General features: G+C 41.6%; 1 protein-coding gene and 1 long non-coding RNA gene across 10 annotated transcripts in view; one reads left to right on the plus strand and one right to left on the minus strand.

Moving 5' to 3' along the window:
• The window catches only part of VRK2 (VRK serine/threonine kinase 2), a 39,179-nt gene extending 35,841 nt beyond the window's left edge, over positions 1-3,338 (minus strand). For 2 of the 8 annotated variants that reach the window (XM_040059024.2, XM_040059023.2), the window contains exons 1-4: positions 3,172-3,332; positions 2,344-2,409; positions 1,583-1,684; positions 582-722 (exon numbers count right to left, since the gene is read on the minus strand). In XM_040059024.2, the coding sequence (XP_039914958.1) occupies positions 582-717 (136 nt within the window). In that variant the 5' untranslated portion in view covers positions 718-722; positions 1,583-1,684; positions 2,344-2,409; positions 3,172-3,332. Of the gene's footprint in view, positions 1-581; positions 723-861; positions 1,052-1,582; positions 1,685-2,343; positions 2,410-2,978; positions 3,097-3,171 lie in introns of those variants that run through there. The other 6 variants (XM_040059016.2, XM_040059018.2, XM_040059017.2 and 3 more) reach the window with 6 other exon arrangements.
• A 1,186-nt stretch (positions 3,339-4,524) lies between these two features.
• Positions 4,525-14,258, plus strand: LOC120750928 (uncharacterized). Of its 2 annotated transcripts, none has more exons than XR_009207708.1 (4): positions 4,525-4,690; positions 4,862-5,025; positions 6,418-6,476; positions 14,102-14,258. It is a non-coding gene; the product is annotated as an uncharacterized LOC120750928 (long non-coding RNA). The 2 variants fall into 2 exon arrangements; XR_005700208.1 differs by lacking the exon at positions 14,102-14,258 and adding an exon at positions 9,662-9,792.
• The last annotated feature ends 2,096 nt before the right edge of the window (positions 14,259-16,354 follow it).

Genomic DNA, 16,354 nt, shown 5'->3' on the forward strand with positions numbered 1-16,354 from the left:
ATCCACTCCTAACAGAGCACAAAATGACTGAAATGCAGCAGCTTCTTCTGAAGAAAGCAGAGAAACTCATCTACGCCAGAGCATACAAAACACCACTTCCACCTCTGCTGAAAGATGTGAATTCAGAGGCAGCACCCGGCTAAGTATTGTTACTGTTTCATTTCCTGGATGAAAGCTAATTTACTCTTGGCCAGAAAACAACTCTTACAATAACCAGAAACTGAAAGAGGGCACGTGGCTGGCATAAGGCCAAAACCCTGGCTAAGGAAAGCACTCCTCCTTTGAAGAGCATCACCTGGCAGTGCTCTTCGGCGGCCTTCGACACAGTGGAGCCTTGGTTGCCCCACTCAAGATCCACAGAAAAGCGCATTAGGATCCAGCAAAACGAGCTGGACAGACCATGGAGAACATGCTGCATCACGAGCAGGAATGGAACAGGAACAGCAAGCTCAGAAAACCACACTGGAACAAGGATCACCAACAGCATCTAAACCACACTTTTTAAAGTTACTGCCTTTTCCAGTTCAGGAAGTTACAAAGCAATTTGCAAGTCACCCTCTTAATTATCAGCAGTATTTTACCTAAATAGATCAGGCCAAATCCTCCCTGGCCGATCTGACTGCCCAGCCTCCAGGTTTTTCCTTCGGTGTCTTTCAGGATCATGTCTTTAGGGAGCGGGACTGGCAGCTTGCCTCTGCGGGGACCTTTGGGCGGCATCGTACCTTGAGGGAGGGGAAAACGAAAGAGAAACTTTGTTGTAAAATTGCCGCCAGAAGGTACACTGTCCCTCGATGCGCTGTGCCCACCAGCACGGAGCAGTGACGGGGGGAGACGCCCCTCAGCCCGCTCCCCTTCACCCACCTCCACAGAGCCCCCTCGGCCTCCCCCCGCTGCCGGCCGCAAACTTCCCAGCCGGGCACTTCCGCAGCAGCAGGAGGAGGGACGGATGGCGGGACGCCGTCTTCCCGCGGAGAAACTCGGGGCGGGGAAACTCGGGGCGCGGATCGGCGCAGGGCCGGGGCAGCCCCGGCCGGGACGAGCGACTCCCGCAGCCGCCTCCTCAGGGCCCCCAGCGCCGCGGGGCGGGGCGCGAGCCATCTCCCGCCTCCCCTCAGCCCCCCCTGAGGCGCCACCGCCTCCCCTCAGGGACACGGAGGGGCGGGATGGCCCCCGGAAAGTCCCTGTGTGCTGGGCGCTCCGGGGGCAGGGAGATTACGGGAGATGGAGGAGGAGGAGGGAGATGAAGCAGGGAAGATCATGAGGGACGGAGAAGCTGGGGGAGATGGCGTCCGCGAAGCTGCCTCAGCCCCGGGTGTTCCCCCTCTCCCGAGGCTGCGCTCCGCGAGGGAGGAACTTTTAAAAATCATTTCGTGCGTAGAGAAGTAGGAGATCAGACGGTCTACTGCCTGACGTAAAAAAAGAAAATCTCCGCTGACAGGATTTGGGGTGCAGCAGGCACTTTCAGGAGGTGCAGCGAAGTCGGAGAGCTGTCACGGTGCCACGCCTCACTTCGGCTTTCCCTCAGGGTGTGCCTGGCAGAGGTCAAGGGTAACAATTTCCCCCCAGAAACACAGGTACGCACCCCAGAACAGCACAGTGGAAGAGGTAAGGGCCACCTCAGGCAGGTTCCAGGCAGGGACAGAGGAGAGATGCAGCTGATTCAGGAGTCGATCAGCCCCATCACCTTGTAAATTGGCAAGTAAAGGACACTGAGTTTTAATTCCCCAAGATCTCAGGGCATAGGTTTGATCACAAGCCACCATTTTGTGCAAGCTTTGCTTTATCAATAGGGTCGGTTCACCCAGGTGCACATCACATAGGCAGACCTCAGTGGGGACCACCACACCATGACTACAAGTCTTTTTTCAGAAAAGGGGATATCAAACGTAAAAGTTTAAGCCTATTGTTTTGGGGTTTTTTTAAGGACTTGTGTCTTTTTAAAAATAACAATCAAAATCCAAAACATCAGCAAACACATAATTTGCAAGTAAACTTAAAAGTAGTAACACAGATTTTGACTGCAAAGCCGTATTGCTGTCAGTAAATTAAGGCTTTATGTAAGAACCCTTCGGGCTTCATCAGTCTTGCAGACGCTGTGGTTTTATCGTTACTGAAAAGACCAGCTGAAGAATCACCAGCAGAAACCCAGCCATAAAGGGAACAAACTCAAAATTTCCATAAAGCATTTTGTAGAGTTTTTCCCCTTTGCAACAACTGTCAGCACAGACTGTAGGAGGGTGGTGTCAGGGTTGTTTGGTTTATTTAAAAAAAAAAAAAAAAACCACACAGATGCCCAGGTCAGCATCAAAGGAACCATCACCATTATCAGTGTTATTATGTTACCTGGGTGAAGGATCTTTCCAGAAGAAAATTACCTCGAAATAGTTGACTGGGAATCAGAAGACAAACCTGTGTTTAAGGAGAAAACTTTTTCGCTCAGCTGTTGCAAAGAGTTATCCACATGACTAAACTGAAATGAAAGCACTATCAAAGGGCTTCCTGCTTCCAAACTCTTTCTCTGCCCATAAAGTTTAAGAATAAGAAAGTGAAACAAATCAGATCAGAGGAAATAAAAAGCCCAAACGGGTTAAGTATGAATAATTCATGGGGTTCTGAGGAACAGTGAGCCATCCTTAAAAACTTAGAGCTCTATCACAACTTGTGCAATTTAATGTTAACCTGGGGTATAAGAGGATTTAAGGTATTTATCCTACAAGTGGTGAGAAATACCTGTGGATTCGTTTGCTGGTTTTGTTGTGTGTTTGTGGGGTTTTTGTTGTTGGTTTTTTTGTTTGTTTGTTTTTTAATGAGAGAATAGATACAATATTAAAGATTTTATCAGTCATTAAAAGTTAAAATCCTCAAAGACAACCACTCAGGAATGTAACAGAAACTAGTCATATGACTCATATTAAAAACAAAAACAAGACAAAACAAAAAAACCAACAACACCTAAAAAGAAAAGTTTGTGCACATACCAGGCCATTCCTGCTGAATGAGTTTATACTTTAAATCCAGATCTTTATTAATAAGCAGCCGTAACTAGTAGGCTCCCAAAAAGGTGTGCGTTACCAGCATTTTTTTTTTTTTTATGGTTTGGTTTCAGATGCTTTTAAACACAAAATTAACACATACATACTTTTAAAATTTAATAAAGACCGAAGGCTTTACCTGAGAAAAGTTCTAAGCAGATCAGAATTTAATTCTAGAGCCTTTGGCCCTGCTAATAGCACATTCCCGCGTTTTGTGGGTGAGACTAAGAAATCCTTTTTTCCTGTTGGGCTGAAGTGGAGATGGGGCTTTTTTCTTTTTCCCTGCTTATCATCAACCAATTAGCGACCCTCCCAAAATAACTGATCTTCATTTAGGCACGTTAAATAAAGCCGAATACCCCTTCACAGTTGCTATGAGTTAGCAGTTTGGGGAGGTGATAAAGGGGATGAATGGCCAAAGTAACTACAGATGTGGGGGTGGTTTTGTTTTTTGGGATTGGGCTTTTTCAGGAAAGCCTCATTATGATGGAAGCAATTTCCCTTCAAGGTGATCCAGCTACTTTTATTGCCAAATTCAAAAATCCTAATAGGAGAAATGTGGGTGTGCTAATAAGAGTAAAAATGTACAAATTCTACCAGTATCAACCTCTTGCTAGCATATGTTCTGGAGAGTAACTGTCAGCTGTGCTGGTTTATCATTTAAAGAGTGTGGTGAGATTTTCAGGGAGTCAGTGCTTTCTTTAAGTGTTTAATAAGACAGCTGTCCTGAGGCTGTATTTGTTCCTTTGTCTTAAAGCATTCTATATTAAACATTCAGTCCATCTTCCATTTATTTTAATTTTTTTTCCTCTCCTTGCTCAAACATAAGCTTGAATATAAAAGATTGCAGTCAATTATATGAAATCTTGCCGTGTCACATGCACAAAGCCCCTTAAATTTCCTACAGTAGGTGAGCACTTGTAGCTTCTCTAACATTGCATTGTGATGCTTTTGTGGTATTTAACACTGACATTTTTTGCACTCCCACATTCTATTCCCCTGCTTTGCTCCAGATCTCACTGATGCTTAAAATATCATGGCTAAATTTACTCCAGAGATGTAACATCTCGGTATTAAGAGCATTGACAACAAGGCATCAAGTTTCAGACTGCTTCCCAGTTTGCGCTGAGAAATCTATTTGTGTCCCTGCATCTGTGCAGATCCCGCGCTCCTGCCGTGCTCGCTGCATTGTTACCGTGCCCCCTGCCCGTTCCTCGGAACTTTGGGAGTAATTACTTCTTGCAGTATCCAAGGAGCTCTAGCATCCAGGGGCCGTGTTGCTCAGCTCAGTCATTGTCTGGGTGCACTGACACCCATTTCAGAGCCTCCTGACTCTATTTTGTGTGGCTGGCCCCGTGATTGAGATCACGTAATTACAATAATTAGGAGGCTCACCTCAGGATATTATCGGAGCAACCCGCCCAAACCTAAGTCCATATGGTTTGAAATAGCTAATGAGTCAGTTAATGTCCTATGTCCAGGAGTAATGGACACTCAATATGGATGGCAAGGAGACATCATTTACCAAACTCATGACTGATTAAGGCTTTTCATGTAGGCAGTTCCTGTGTTTTGCATCTCACAGAAAGTTCGACCCATTAGTGGTGTTTACATGTTAAGCAGATCAGAGAAAAGCAGCAGAGATTTGTAAAAGGCAGGTAAGAAATGAGTTCTCTCTTAAAGAAAATACAAAAGATTGGAGATCTGGGAACTTTCATTTAAAATAAACAAATTATTCGAGAAGTGGTGTTGAAGTACAGTGACAGTGGCAACAGGTGATATCTACTTTAGTGTAAAGTAGCCTGAATGAATGACTCCCGCTTCCACAGGGGCCTCTTTAGCATCTGGAAATTAACCTTCCTTTAGCACACACTTTGCTACCGATCCCATGAAATTGCGCAGCCAGTCCTTCACCCTGAACCCACCAGAACAGGAAATAATTAAAAGGAAGGCAAACTTTCTGGCAACAAAAGCACCAAAAGCCTTGAAAAAGGTAAGAAGGAATGTCTGGCTTTTGAATGTGCTACAGAATGTATCCAGTCAGGGTTGGGATTCTTCTCACTGAGGAATTATTTTCATTTTAAAATGCTGCTTTCTCATGATTTCATGGCTGTTGGGATGAGATGTTACTCCCTGTTCCTATCATTAGAACTGCAGGGATAGTCAGACTTTGGGTGTGTTCATCATCTCTCGGATGTCAGAGGTTTTATTGCTCCTGCCTTTAGAAAGCAATTATTGCTGAGCACTGAAGAAAAAGCATTTTCTTATCCATTTTTATTTTCTTTCAGAAGTGTGTGAAGAGGTAATGTAAGTTTATTGGTGTAGTGGGAATGGGTTGTATTTGCAGGGAGAGCAGACTGAGCAGTGCTCAGAGCAGAGAAGGAGATCAGGAAGATTCCCCTTATGGGAGTAATTCCTGGGATCCTAATCCTGGTTCGGCCACTGCCTGACCTTATAGGAATAATTCCATATTTGTTTCATTTTATCCATGTGGAGCCATCTGGATGGCTTGGTTTGAGGCACTGAGATTCTCAGTGTGTGTTTATTTGCCATGGCTGTTACCTGAAGAGAAGGTGCATATAAATCACTCCAGTCTTTCCATTTCTGAGATTATCCACATGAAGTTGTTCAAGAAGGGAAACTCATCTGTCATGGCGTTCATTATTCACATATCAGTGCTACTTTTTATGTATAAACTTAATTATGTTGATAGGATATATTAAATATGACTCATTTTACTGCAAGATTGATTTTTTTTTTTCCCCCTGGCCTCAGAATAAATATTGATCTTCATGATCTTTAAATGTAGTACAAAGGTTGTTATATTAATGGCATATTAATAGAAAGTAGCCCTGACCGTGCAATATTAATATATTTGCATTGTTATTTCTCAAATCCCATCCAGAAAAAAAGAGGCAGAGTGCCAATGCCTTGTTTCCCAGGAGAAATCAGGGAGCCATTGACTTCCCTGATTGTTGAGACTCCTTTCTATTTGTTGTTGTCTTTTGGTTTTTTGGTTTGAGGCGTGTTTGGTTGGGTTTTTTTAATGAAAAAATTAAAACCAGCGATGAAGTGGCAAACAGATTGTATAATGGATCCAATAAAATAGGGATGGGATGTGTTTCCAGCATGCCCAAGAAAGTGAGGTGCTGTCCGAACCTGACCGTGCTCCACTCCCACCTCCATGCAGTCAATTCCTTGTGCAGAATCACACTTCTGGGAGGAGAAATGGGATAATTTGGTGGTTTGTGGCTCTGATTTCAATAATCAGGCTAGTCATTTTCTTAACAGCTGATTTTTAAAAGCAGTTGCCTTATTCAAATGAGGTTTTGCCCTATGTGTTTGACTTTTATTTATTTTTCCCCCTTCTATTTTGTGTTTACAGTGATTCTTGATAATCCAGGCTTGGAGCTGCTGTTCTGATGGCTGGCTGAACCAAGACAGGTGTGTTGGTTTTTAATACTCCTCACAGAGTCATTGTATGTGAATTTTCTATGAATTCTGCTTTATAAGGAACAGGGATAAGGGGTTACACATCAAAATAACCTTTAAATAATACTGTACATTTTCTATAGATCCTGAGAAAACAGTGCCCTGCTTAATTCAGTATTACCAATTTAATGAGCAACAAAACCAAATGAGAAATGTCCTTGAACAATTTGCTGAAGAATATAAAGTTGTGAGGTACTGGGGTATTGATGTTAGAGAAACAAAACAGAATTTTAGGATACAAAATATAGGTATTTGCCTTTGGAAACTGCTGATTTGGAGGAAAAAGAGGACAAGCACAGAAGGACCATTGTGATTTTAGAAGTGTAGAAAAGTCGGGTCTGGTTCTAGGTTGCATCAGATCAAATGTTTTATTATGAAATTCAGAATACATATTTGGTAGTCTTCCACTGAGAATTCATCTTTACAGTCCTTGAGAGTTAAATCATGAAATTTATCTCAAACAATGCAGAAGGCAATGGCCATACCCAGCTTTTTCTGTGGGGAGCAGAGGTAGATTGTGACTGAATTGGGTGGAAGAGGAACACATCTGCTGGGGAGCAGTTCTCGTAAGAAACAAATTTGATAAGTTGTGAAGAAATTTCTTGTCAGAGGCAGAGTAAGCAAAATTATGTATTTTTCAAATGTTAGATGTGCTGAGGGATAGGAATGCACTCCTTTGCATAAGCTGTAAATAGGAGGGATTTAACTTGAGAGTGGAATTAAGAGCTGGGCAGAGGACAGAAACAGGATATTTGTTTTGTACCTTCAGAATTACCATGAAAGGTAATAATGAGACTGAATTTAATATAGTGTGAATCATTTTATGACATGCAGGGCTCCATTTTGCAATCAACTTTTCTCTCTCTGCTTCATGAAGACGTATTGCTTCCGTATACTTTCATCCCTTGCTCAAGAAAAAAAAAAAAAGGGGGGGCAAGAATTGATTTTGGAGATAATTTTGTCTTTTCCCCATAGGATTTTCTAGGAAAGGGAGAGATTTCAGCTCATTTAAACACTATTATTAGTTTGATGCTTCCAAAGTACAGGGACACAAGAATGGTTTGGCACTATTTAAGTAAATTAAGACAATGGCATTTAACAAGTGTTTCAGGAGCATCCTGGGCTGTTTGCACAAGAAATTTTCAAGGGAAAATCGAAATTATTTACTTGTTGACTTGATCTTTTGATGAAAACGCAGCTTTCTGCACTTTTCTGTGACTTCAAAATTAGTAACAGCACTTATCTATTAGGGATATCAAAAGAAACAGTCAATGTCTGTTCCTACATATGGTACTGTTAATTTACTTGTTTGTGTGTCTGTCTGCTCTTTGCTTGTCTGCTTCGGTGTGTGATATTTTATTGGAGCACATGATTTGAAGAAGCTGACTGCCTGCTGTGGTATTTATACTATATAAATCCTACATTAAATGACAAATTTTAGACCCATCAGAGAAAGAAGACTAAGTCCATCCATGGAAATCCTATTTGTATTATTACTTTCTAATGAATTCTGTACTACAACAGGTGTCAAATCATATCTGTTGTTTTGCAATCGAGTATGAATAGAAGATGTATTGCAATTGCAAATGAATCTAATATGAATCTAATGAGCAATAATGAGCAACTGGTTTGTCATTATTGAGGCAACCACTGTGATGCTAATAAACTCTCATTTCTGCTACTTAAAAAAAAAGCAGTGACCAGGATTTATATCATGGCCTTAATGTCCCAAAAGCCTGAGGCAAAAGAGAAGAGTAGAATCCCTAAACTGAGCATGACTTAGTAATCTTCTGTGTGGCAGGCTTCTTATTTTCTCTTATTAAATGAAACCTGGTGTAAGTCTTTCAAGCTTTCTTATATTTGAAAAGAAAAAGATGAAGAACAAGTATCTATTAAAGAAACATAATGTTAAGAAGATGGGCATTCTGCCTTAATTTTCCATAACATAAATACACTAATTCCATACATTTACACTTGGCAGTGCTTTTGTAATGCTAAGGCAACAGTGTGCAAAAGTTTTAAAAGCAGTCACTTTAAAAGTAACAGGCCATTAAATCAGTATTGAACTATAATATGTTTGGGGGAACTATCTCAAGTCCATTTTAATTGGAACTTCATTATTTTATTTTTTTTTAATTTATTTTCATTGTGTGTGGATCATAGGACTGCTGAATAAACAGAAATACCTTTGATGCAATAGAATCAATAACTTAGTCCGTAACTGAAATGTAAACGAGTTCTGACTCCTGTGTGGCTCTGCATCTTCCAAGAATAAATAATACATAGAACGATACATAAAGCTGTGTGGGAGGGACAGCTGGGTCCATGGTGCTTACAAGTGGAGCACAGGAAAATCAGTCAGTACTGCTTTTCTAAAAGCTGAGTACCATCCTTCCATCAAAAAAATAATGCTTCTGTGTATAGAGTCTTCCTGGAGCCATCTCCCTGTACCATAAAGATGCACTGGAGAGATTCATTTCAGTGCTTCATTTGGAGGCCTGAACTGTTGTGTGTAGGGTGCAGCTGTTTGGTTTACTACAATACACTCCAGACTTGCATTAACTGCTGGATGGAGATTGGATTGCCAATATTTAAGGTATTATACAGACCCAGCAGTGAAACTGTGAATTCCTGAGCAAGCCAGGAGGTGGGCATCAGGAAAAGTTACAGTAGTCATCTCTCAAAGTTGCGAATAGGGTGTCACAGGTTGTAGGAAAGCCATAAAACTTCCTTCCATGTTGGAGCACTCAAAGAACCTGTGGCCCCCTGAGCAGGAGCTTGCAGTAGTTCTCATTTACTGACATTCCAGTTCCATCTTCATGCCTATGGAGGGAGGGGAGAAGGGAGTTGGGCTTTCTATCAGTGGCTCTGCCAATGCTCTGCTGTTATCTGGGTGGGCCATCACATTCAACTTCTCTTCCCATCCTCAGTAATATATGGATCAGATTTACTCACCCTTTAGGTAAATCACAGTATTATTTTTCAGTACTACTTGATGTGCAGAGTTGAAAAGGACAACTCAGCTGTACAGCATCAGTGTTCTAGAGCTCACCAGGAAATACCTTTCTAGATATATTCACTGCAAAATTCACGTGGCTTCATTCACTCCAAATGGAATTACTTCTACCACTCCACAGCTTGTTTGTACCACTAACCAAAGCGTGATAAGGGGAGACAATCAGGAGCTTTGTTTTGAAAGAATAACCCAAATACTGGTGGAGATGCATCTCAGATTCATTTGAATCATCAGATTCAACAGAACATCTCAGTTCAGAAGGAAGCAAGAACAGGTCCAGGTCCAAGAATTACTATCAAACCATCATCTCCAGACAGGACCATCTGTGAGTTGCACATGATGATAAAAGGACTGTGGTTGTAAAGATTTTGGATGAAATATCTGATTTCTTTGTGCATTAGGGTGTAATGTGCTATATTAATTTCTTTATTGGGGGTTTGATTCCTTAGATGATACATAAATTTTTGTGATACCCCACATCTAATGAAGGCTTTTACATAGCTCATGGAATTAATTGTATCATATATTCAAGTAACAATTCAAAGGAGTAAATTAATACTGCATAAAAGTTCAAGACTATTTATATTTCACTTTGGTAACTACAATTTCACAAAGTTGTTTAAGTTAGGCCAAAAAAAAAAAATCTCTTGAGGTCATCTGGTCCAACACCAGTACACAAAGCAGGACCAGTTCTGGAGCTTTATTAGTCTTCAAAGCTCAATCAGATTACTCAAGGCCAGAGCTTTCTTGTCATTTGAACGCTGTAACAGTTTGTTATTGAATGTCTGGCAGTTTTATAACAATTTACATTTTTCCTGATTGCTTTCATCTGCACTAATAACATACGTATGTTACGGTGGCATCCACAGGTCTTTGTTAGGGCTGGATCTTTCCTAGAGGAAACATGGCAGAAACAGGGAGGTGGAAGTATCAGCTTTTTGAAATGTAGTTTATGATCACAAGGCAGGGATGCTTTGTGGGAGTAGAAACCATCTTTCTGTTACTTTTTTTGTGCAGGGTCTCTTAGACAATCTCTGTATTCTGGGTTCATGACTCATCTGTACGTGCTAATGAATGGAGTAAAAAATTTAATGCCAGGGGCAGAAAAGTGTTGAGGGGCTGTTTGTCTGACAGTCTTTGGTGGATTTTTTGTTTGTTTGTTTTTGTTTTGTTTTTTGGTGGGGTTTTTTTTGGTTTTTTTGGGTTTTTTTGTTTTTGTTTTTTGTGGTTTTTTTTTTTTTTTTTTTTTGGGGGGGGGGGGGGGGGGGGGGTTGGTGCTAATGAATTTTGCTCCCATAGAACAGCAAAGCAGTTATTAACTCTGAAGCCACCTTGTCAGGGAATTGTTGAGTAGGAGAAAGTTGGGCTGAATGTTTCCTTAGGCACTGCCACACTGCCACATGTTTGAGGGTCAGTAAGGAGCTGTGCAGTGGCCATTCTCGTGCTCTCTGGCCATAATTCTGGCAGCTCTGGACATTTCTTTGAGGTCTCCCATATATTCCGAAGTGCTGGAATGAAGTAGAGATATTTGATGTGTGAAGTCGAAGGGGACTTGGGTAGTCAAATACTCAGAACAGTGTCCAAGTGGCAGCAACATTCCCAAAGATGAGAAGATGGGATGAGAATGGAGAGAGTTGGCAGTGAGGGAGCAAAGGAGAGCTCATTGGAGTTTGTACAGACTATGCACAAATCACAAGAGGCATCATCAAGAGTGTGTGGATTACACAGTTCTCCTGGGCAGGCGCTGAGATAGGCAGCAGATGTTCAAGGCTTTATGTTGTTCACCTTGCAGCCAGGTGTTGCTGTGTATTATTTTGTTTCATACTGTATTTCATTTTTATATTGGGTTTTATAATGGTTTGTTCCATATTCCCTGCTCCCCTGGAAAATGTAACATCCAAAGTTTGTCCCTGCCCTTTTTCCCCACCCATTCTCCCACATTATTCCCTTCCTGGAATGAAATCCAACCCTGTTCCACTCCCCCCTTATCCGTGATTGGGTACTGTCTTGTCTCCGCCTTCAGCCTCTTCCCTGGATATAAGTCCAAGACCAGAAGGACTATGCTTTTTTTGGCTCGGGGAGTGGGAAGGGGCTCCTGACCCATGCTGGTGCAGGACCACCGAAGAAAGACTGAATAAAGCCCTGGTTTCACCCTCAGATCAAGTGGAGACCTTCCTTTGCCATCGACAGGGTCTCGCTCTCTCTGCTAAGGAAAAAGTTCTCGGCCACTTCTGGGTTTTGAGACTCCTTCTAACTGCGGTTTGTCTCTTGAGCTAGCCGGGGTGAAAACAGAGCCAGAGAGCTCCGTGAGAGAAACAAGCCTCAGACAGGGTCACAGAGTGGCCTGTGGGGGGTACCCACAGTGGGTTGGGTAGGAAGGGGCTTGCTGCTGACATTGGGAACAGACAAATTTGGGGAGCAAACGTTGTTTAGACCATCTTGGAATTCTTCAGTGTTGCAGGGAACTTTCCAACCCTCTGCAGACCATTGTTTTGACTGCACTGTTTGCAACAGTGTCAAGCTCCACCTAGACAATTTCACCAAGAGGATAAAAACAACTCCAAAATAAAGAGCTGTAACTGAAATAACTAGAAATTCAGCTGAAATTACTATGATTTTTCTACTTGTCTGAGATGAAACTGCCTCGTGTAAGTGTCTGTCCCTGACATTGTCGTCACATCACTGCAATGACCTACTGTAACTGAGTGGTTCATCAGATCGAGCCTTTATGGAAAGTAGACTGCCATGGAAAGGCATTTGAGGAAATCCCTTAAGGATATAAATATCACTTGCAGGAATCCAGAGGCATGTCTTTAGGAAAGGAAAAAGATTTTCTTCCAAGATTCCAAGTTGTCACATGCTACTACTTCTTACATAAATAATGAAACAGCTGTTTAGCGTAACCCTTGAAAGCTTGTACTAACTTTGTTTATGCACACCAAACCCCAGAGAGTTTCCAGAGACATCCTTCCCCTTGATTATGGCTCTCTTCTCTGTTCTGCTGCTTCCTCTGAGTAAATGTCAACAACAAATTAATCAAGGGGTCATTAAACTCTAATAATCTATCCCAGTCCATCCTCTTGTTCACACAAAATAGAATCACAGAATCATTTATGTTGGAAAAGACCTTAAGATCATCAAGTCCAACCATTCCCCCGGCACTGCCAAGTCCACCAGTAAACCTCATCCCTGAGCTCTGCATTTACAGGGTCTTTCAAATCCCTCTGGGGTTGGAGAATCCACCACTTCCCTGGGCAGCCTGTTCAGTGCTTGACAATCCTTTCGGTGATGAAGTTTTTCCTAATATCCAATGAAAACCTCCCCTGGTGCAGCCTAGATCTCATCCAGTCTGGATTGAGAAGTACAGTCTTGCACTTTTGCTGCGTTAGAAGCTGACCCTACTCTTTCAGAGTGAAGAGCACCTGAATCCAAATGAGAGAGACAATATGCATAAAGAAAATGGACTTATATTCCCTATTCTAATAGGTGGCAGAAAATTTATAAAGAAGCTCTTTGTGTGTTCCTGAGGTGGGTAAAGGAGCAGTAATGCAGCCAAGGTAAATGTTACCCACACAGTAGAGGAGCCTGCAGCGTAGTAACATCAGAGAAGGGCTGTGTGTACTGTGCAGTATGCTAGGAACATATGGGTAAGGAGCACCACAGCCAGAAAAAGGCCATTCCAGATGAATTTCAAGTCCTAGGACTGGGAGAGAGGAAGCAAATCCATACCTCAGCATTCCAAAACTGGGGTGACTTTAAAATGCCTTGAAACCATTTTAGTTTGCTTTGTGCACTGTCTGTGAAATACGAAGTATGGAAGATTTGCAGGGGTCTTGTGAAATGAATGTCTTTCTTACAGGCTATAAAAGTAATCTTTGTTTCAAGTCAATTCCTGTCAGCTCTTCCATCCTACCAAATTTTGACAGACCACAAATCTGGCCCCATTAAGTAGGTTGGGTGTGGAAATTAGAGGGTTTTATAGCTTGTGATTATCAGAGTGGATGATCATACAGGCTGTCACAACCTTCACATCTCTCTGGAATTTCTGGACCTTTCAACTGTACCCACTGTATTGTTAATCAGAAATATGCATTGTTTTTGGTTTCACAGCAGTTGTGCTCTGTAGTTTAACATAATTTTGTAATCCAAAAAGAAATGCTGCCCTCCAGAAGGTACTTGTTCCCTACAATTAGATGAATTGGAATTGCTTAATTTTCACTTTTTTTCTGTTTCTAAGTTCTCAAGGTTTCCCTCAAGCTATCAATGATCTTGTCATTCTCTAGCTCTCATGTGCTTTGTTCCTTGACTCTATAGTGGAGTTTCACTGTGGCTTTTAAATCTCTTTTTTAATAGCTAAATGCACAAGGGAGTGAGGTTCATTTCTAGTTCTTGCGAGGTATTTATTGTCCCCAGTTATTCTGTACTATTACAGGTTTATATTTTTGGCAAAAGAAAGAGTAAAGTAGTTCCAAACACCCTCTTTGAGCACTCCTGTGTCTGTTGCCTCCTCAGTACTGTGATGCTTTTGTATTTGTCTAATGCAAGGCTTTAATTTCATCAGTGTTCCTGCGCATCCTTCCTGATTAAAGAAGAGTGAGTGCTTGGTAACTGCCCAGATCACCTTTGATCTCTTTTGAGAACAGCCTCTCTGGAGGGTCTCGGCAGCACTGACTAAAAACTTGGTGTCAGCCCATGGCAGAGACGTTGCCTTGCCCTGTGGAAACCCTCCTGCTCCCGTGGCTTTGCTCATCTCCTTTAGCAAGAAGCTGCTGTCAGTGCAGAGCCTTAATGGAGCTGTGCCTGGGATCGCTGATGAGCTCCACCAGGGACTGCGCTGCAGCTCTCCAAGGAATTGGCTTCCTCATGTGAGCTCTGTCCTTCTGGAGCCACGCTGCCCTCCGTGACACAGCGGGTGTGTGGCGCTGTAATGCAGCACTCCGAGGCAGGACGGTGGGGAAGTCATTATCATTTCCAGTTGGGAAAGGCAGAACTCAGGTGTCTGAGTGTTAAAAGATTTATGTTCTTTTCATCAGCCAGCCCGGCATGTTTTGTACAAGGCCATTTGGGAAAGTTCAAGGGTAACTTAATTTTTAAAGTTTTGTTGTGATGGCAAGGAGAGAGCTTTTTCCTGATGGAAAAAGAAAAAATACTGGCATAATAATAGCTTTTTATATGTATAAAAAAAGAACTTTTAAGGGAAGGAGGAGTTTTATGGATTAGACAAGAGGTCATTTCTAAACAGAGAAAGTGTAAAAGCTACCTTTCAACTGAACTCTGTAGCTGGGGACAAAACAGCTTAATGAGACTATTGCAAGCAATAATCACAGGGATAAAGACACAGGTTGATCCTCTAGAGAAGGTTCTGGTGACAGTCATCCACCTCCTGATTCCTGCAGTGAAATCCGGGGAATGGAAGGCAAAGGACATCCAAGTGCAGTAATTGGAAAAAGGGTAATAGATATTTTACATCACAGGTTAAAGGAGGTTGTAAAAAGAGAAGTAAAAGAAAATCAGGAAAAAGCCTACCTGCTTACATCCTTTTGAGCGGGAATGTTGCAGACTTCTGTACCTTCTAGGAACTTTATTTTCAGTATCTTGGGATGATGTTTCATTTGTTTTCCTGAGGGCTCCCCAAGATGTATTTTTAAAGTGCAGTGGATAAACAAAATCTTATTTGCAGTTACTCTTTCCAGCTTTAAAGTGAAAACATTGTAATAAATGCAGAATGCATGCAAAACATCTGTCAGAATTTGGCATTATTTCCCTCTTTATAGCTCAGAGTGGGCTTTCATTAATTGGTTGTAAAATGAAAATATCAAAAACTTGTTCAAAATGCACAGTAAACCCCATAAATGCTTAAAGAAAGGGCTGTGTTTATAGGTGTCATTTTCTTGCTGATATTTGAATGAGTCAAGGAACACAAGCAGATGAAACAGAAATGTAGGCAAAGTATTGAAAAGTCCAAGCTCAGTGCATTATTCTTCTGCTGCTCTTCAGAGTTTTATTCTTGTGTTAAAGCATACCAGAGGCTTTCAAGTTTGGTGTTTTTTTATTTTTAAAAAACAACTCCTGTGTTATATTGTGCTTTGGACTGGTATGGGATGGACTGTCCCAAGTGACACACGATGCTCATATATGAAGTCATTTGAAGCCTTTGCGGCTTTGCGAAAGAAGCAAAAGCTTTGTAGTTTATGCATCAAACTACTGAGGTGCAAGTCTTTTGTCTGCAGCAGGCTGAAATTATGGATTATCAGAAAAAGGAGAGGAAAAAAGCCTGGTAAAGGACTTTTACAAGGGTAAGCAGTTAAAAGGAGAGTACAAGCATGTGCTTTTCCTGGTGTGATCACAGTATTGAAGTTACTCCCAGGGTTTAAGTGTAATTCAAACGAATCTCAGGTCTCTGCTTCACTAAGATACCAGAGACAATTACTCTGACGACATTATTAATGAATATTTGGCAGTGTGAGGTAGCAAAGGGAACCAAACAAACTCACCTTTATCAGTATTTAGATTTTCATGAAACTTGCATCTGTTTCACAGATGTCTCTATCCAAGGCATAATAATCATTCATAGGAATTTGGTTTTTTTCACAGGACATCCGTATGCGTGGGGATTTATTGTTGTAGTTGGGTTTTGCTTTTGTTTAAATTAAGCCATTGATTTCCAAGAAAAGCAGCAAACTAGAAGCCTGTCTTGAAGTGCATTTGCTTTGTGTTTTTGTAATAGTGCTGTCGGTAGCCCAAGAAAGTAGTGACATATCAGATGATTTCTAGATAACAATGAAAGTGTTTAAAATGTAATTAAATATTATAT

Source organism: Hirundo rustica, chromosome 3 (genome assembly GCF_015227805.2).
Source record: "Hirundo rustica isolate bHirRus1 chromosome 3, bHirRus1.pri.v3, whole genome shotgun sequence".
NCBI classification, from domain to species: Eukaryota; Metazoa; Chordata; class Aves; order Passeriformes; family Hirundinidae; genus Hirundo; species Hirundo rustica.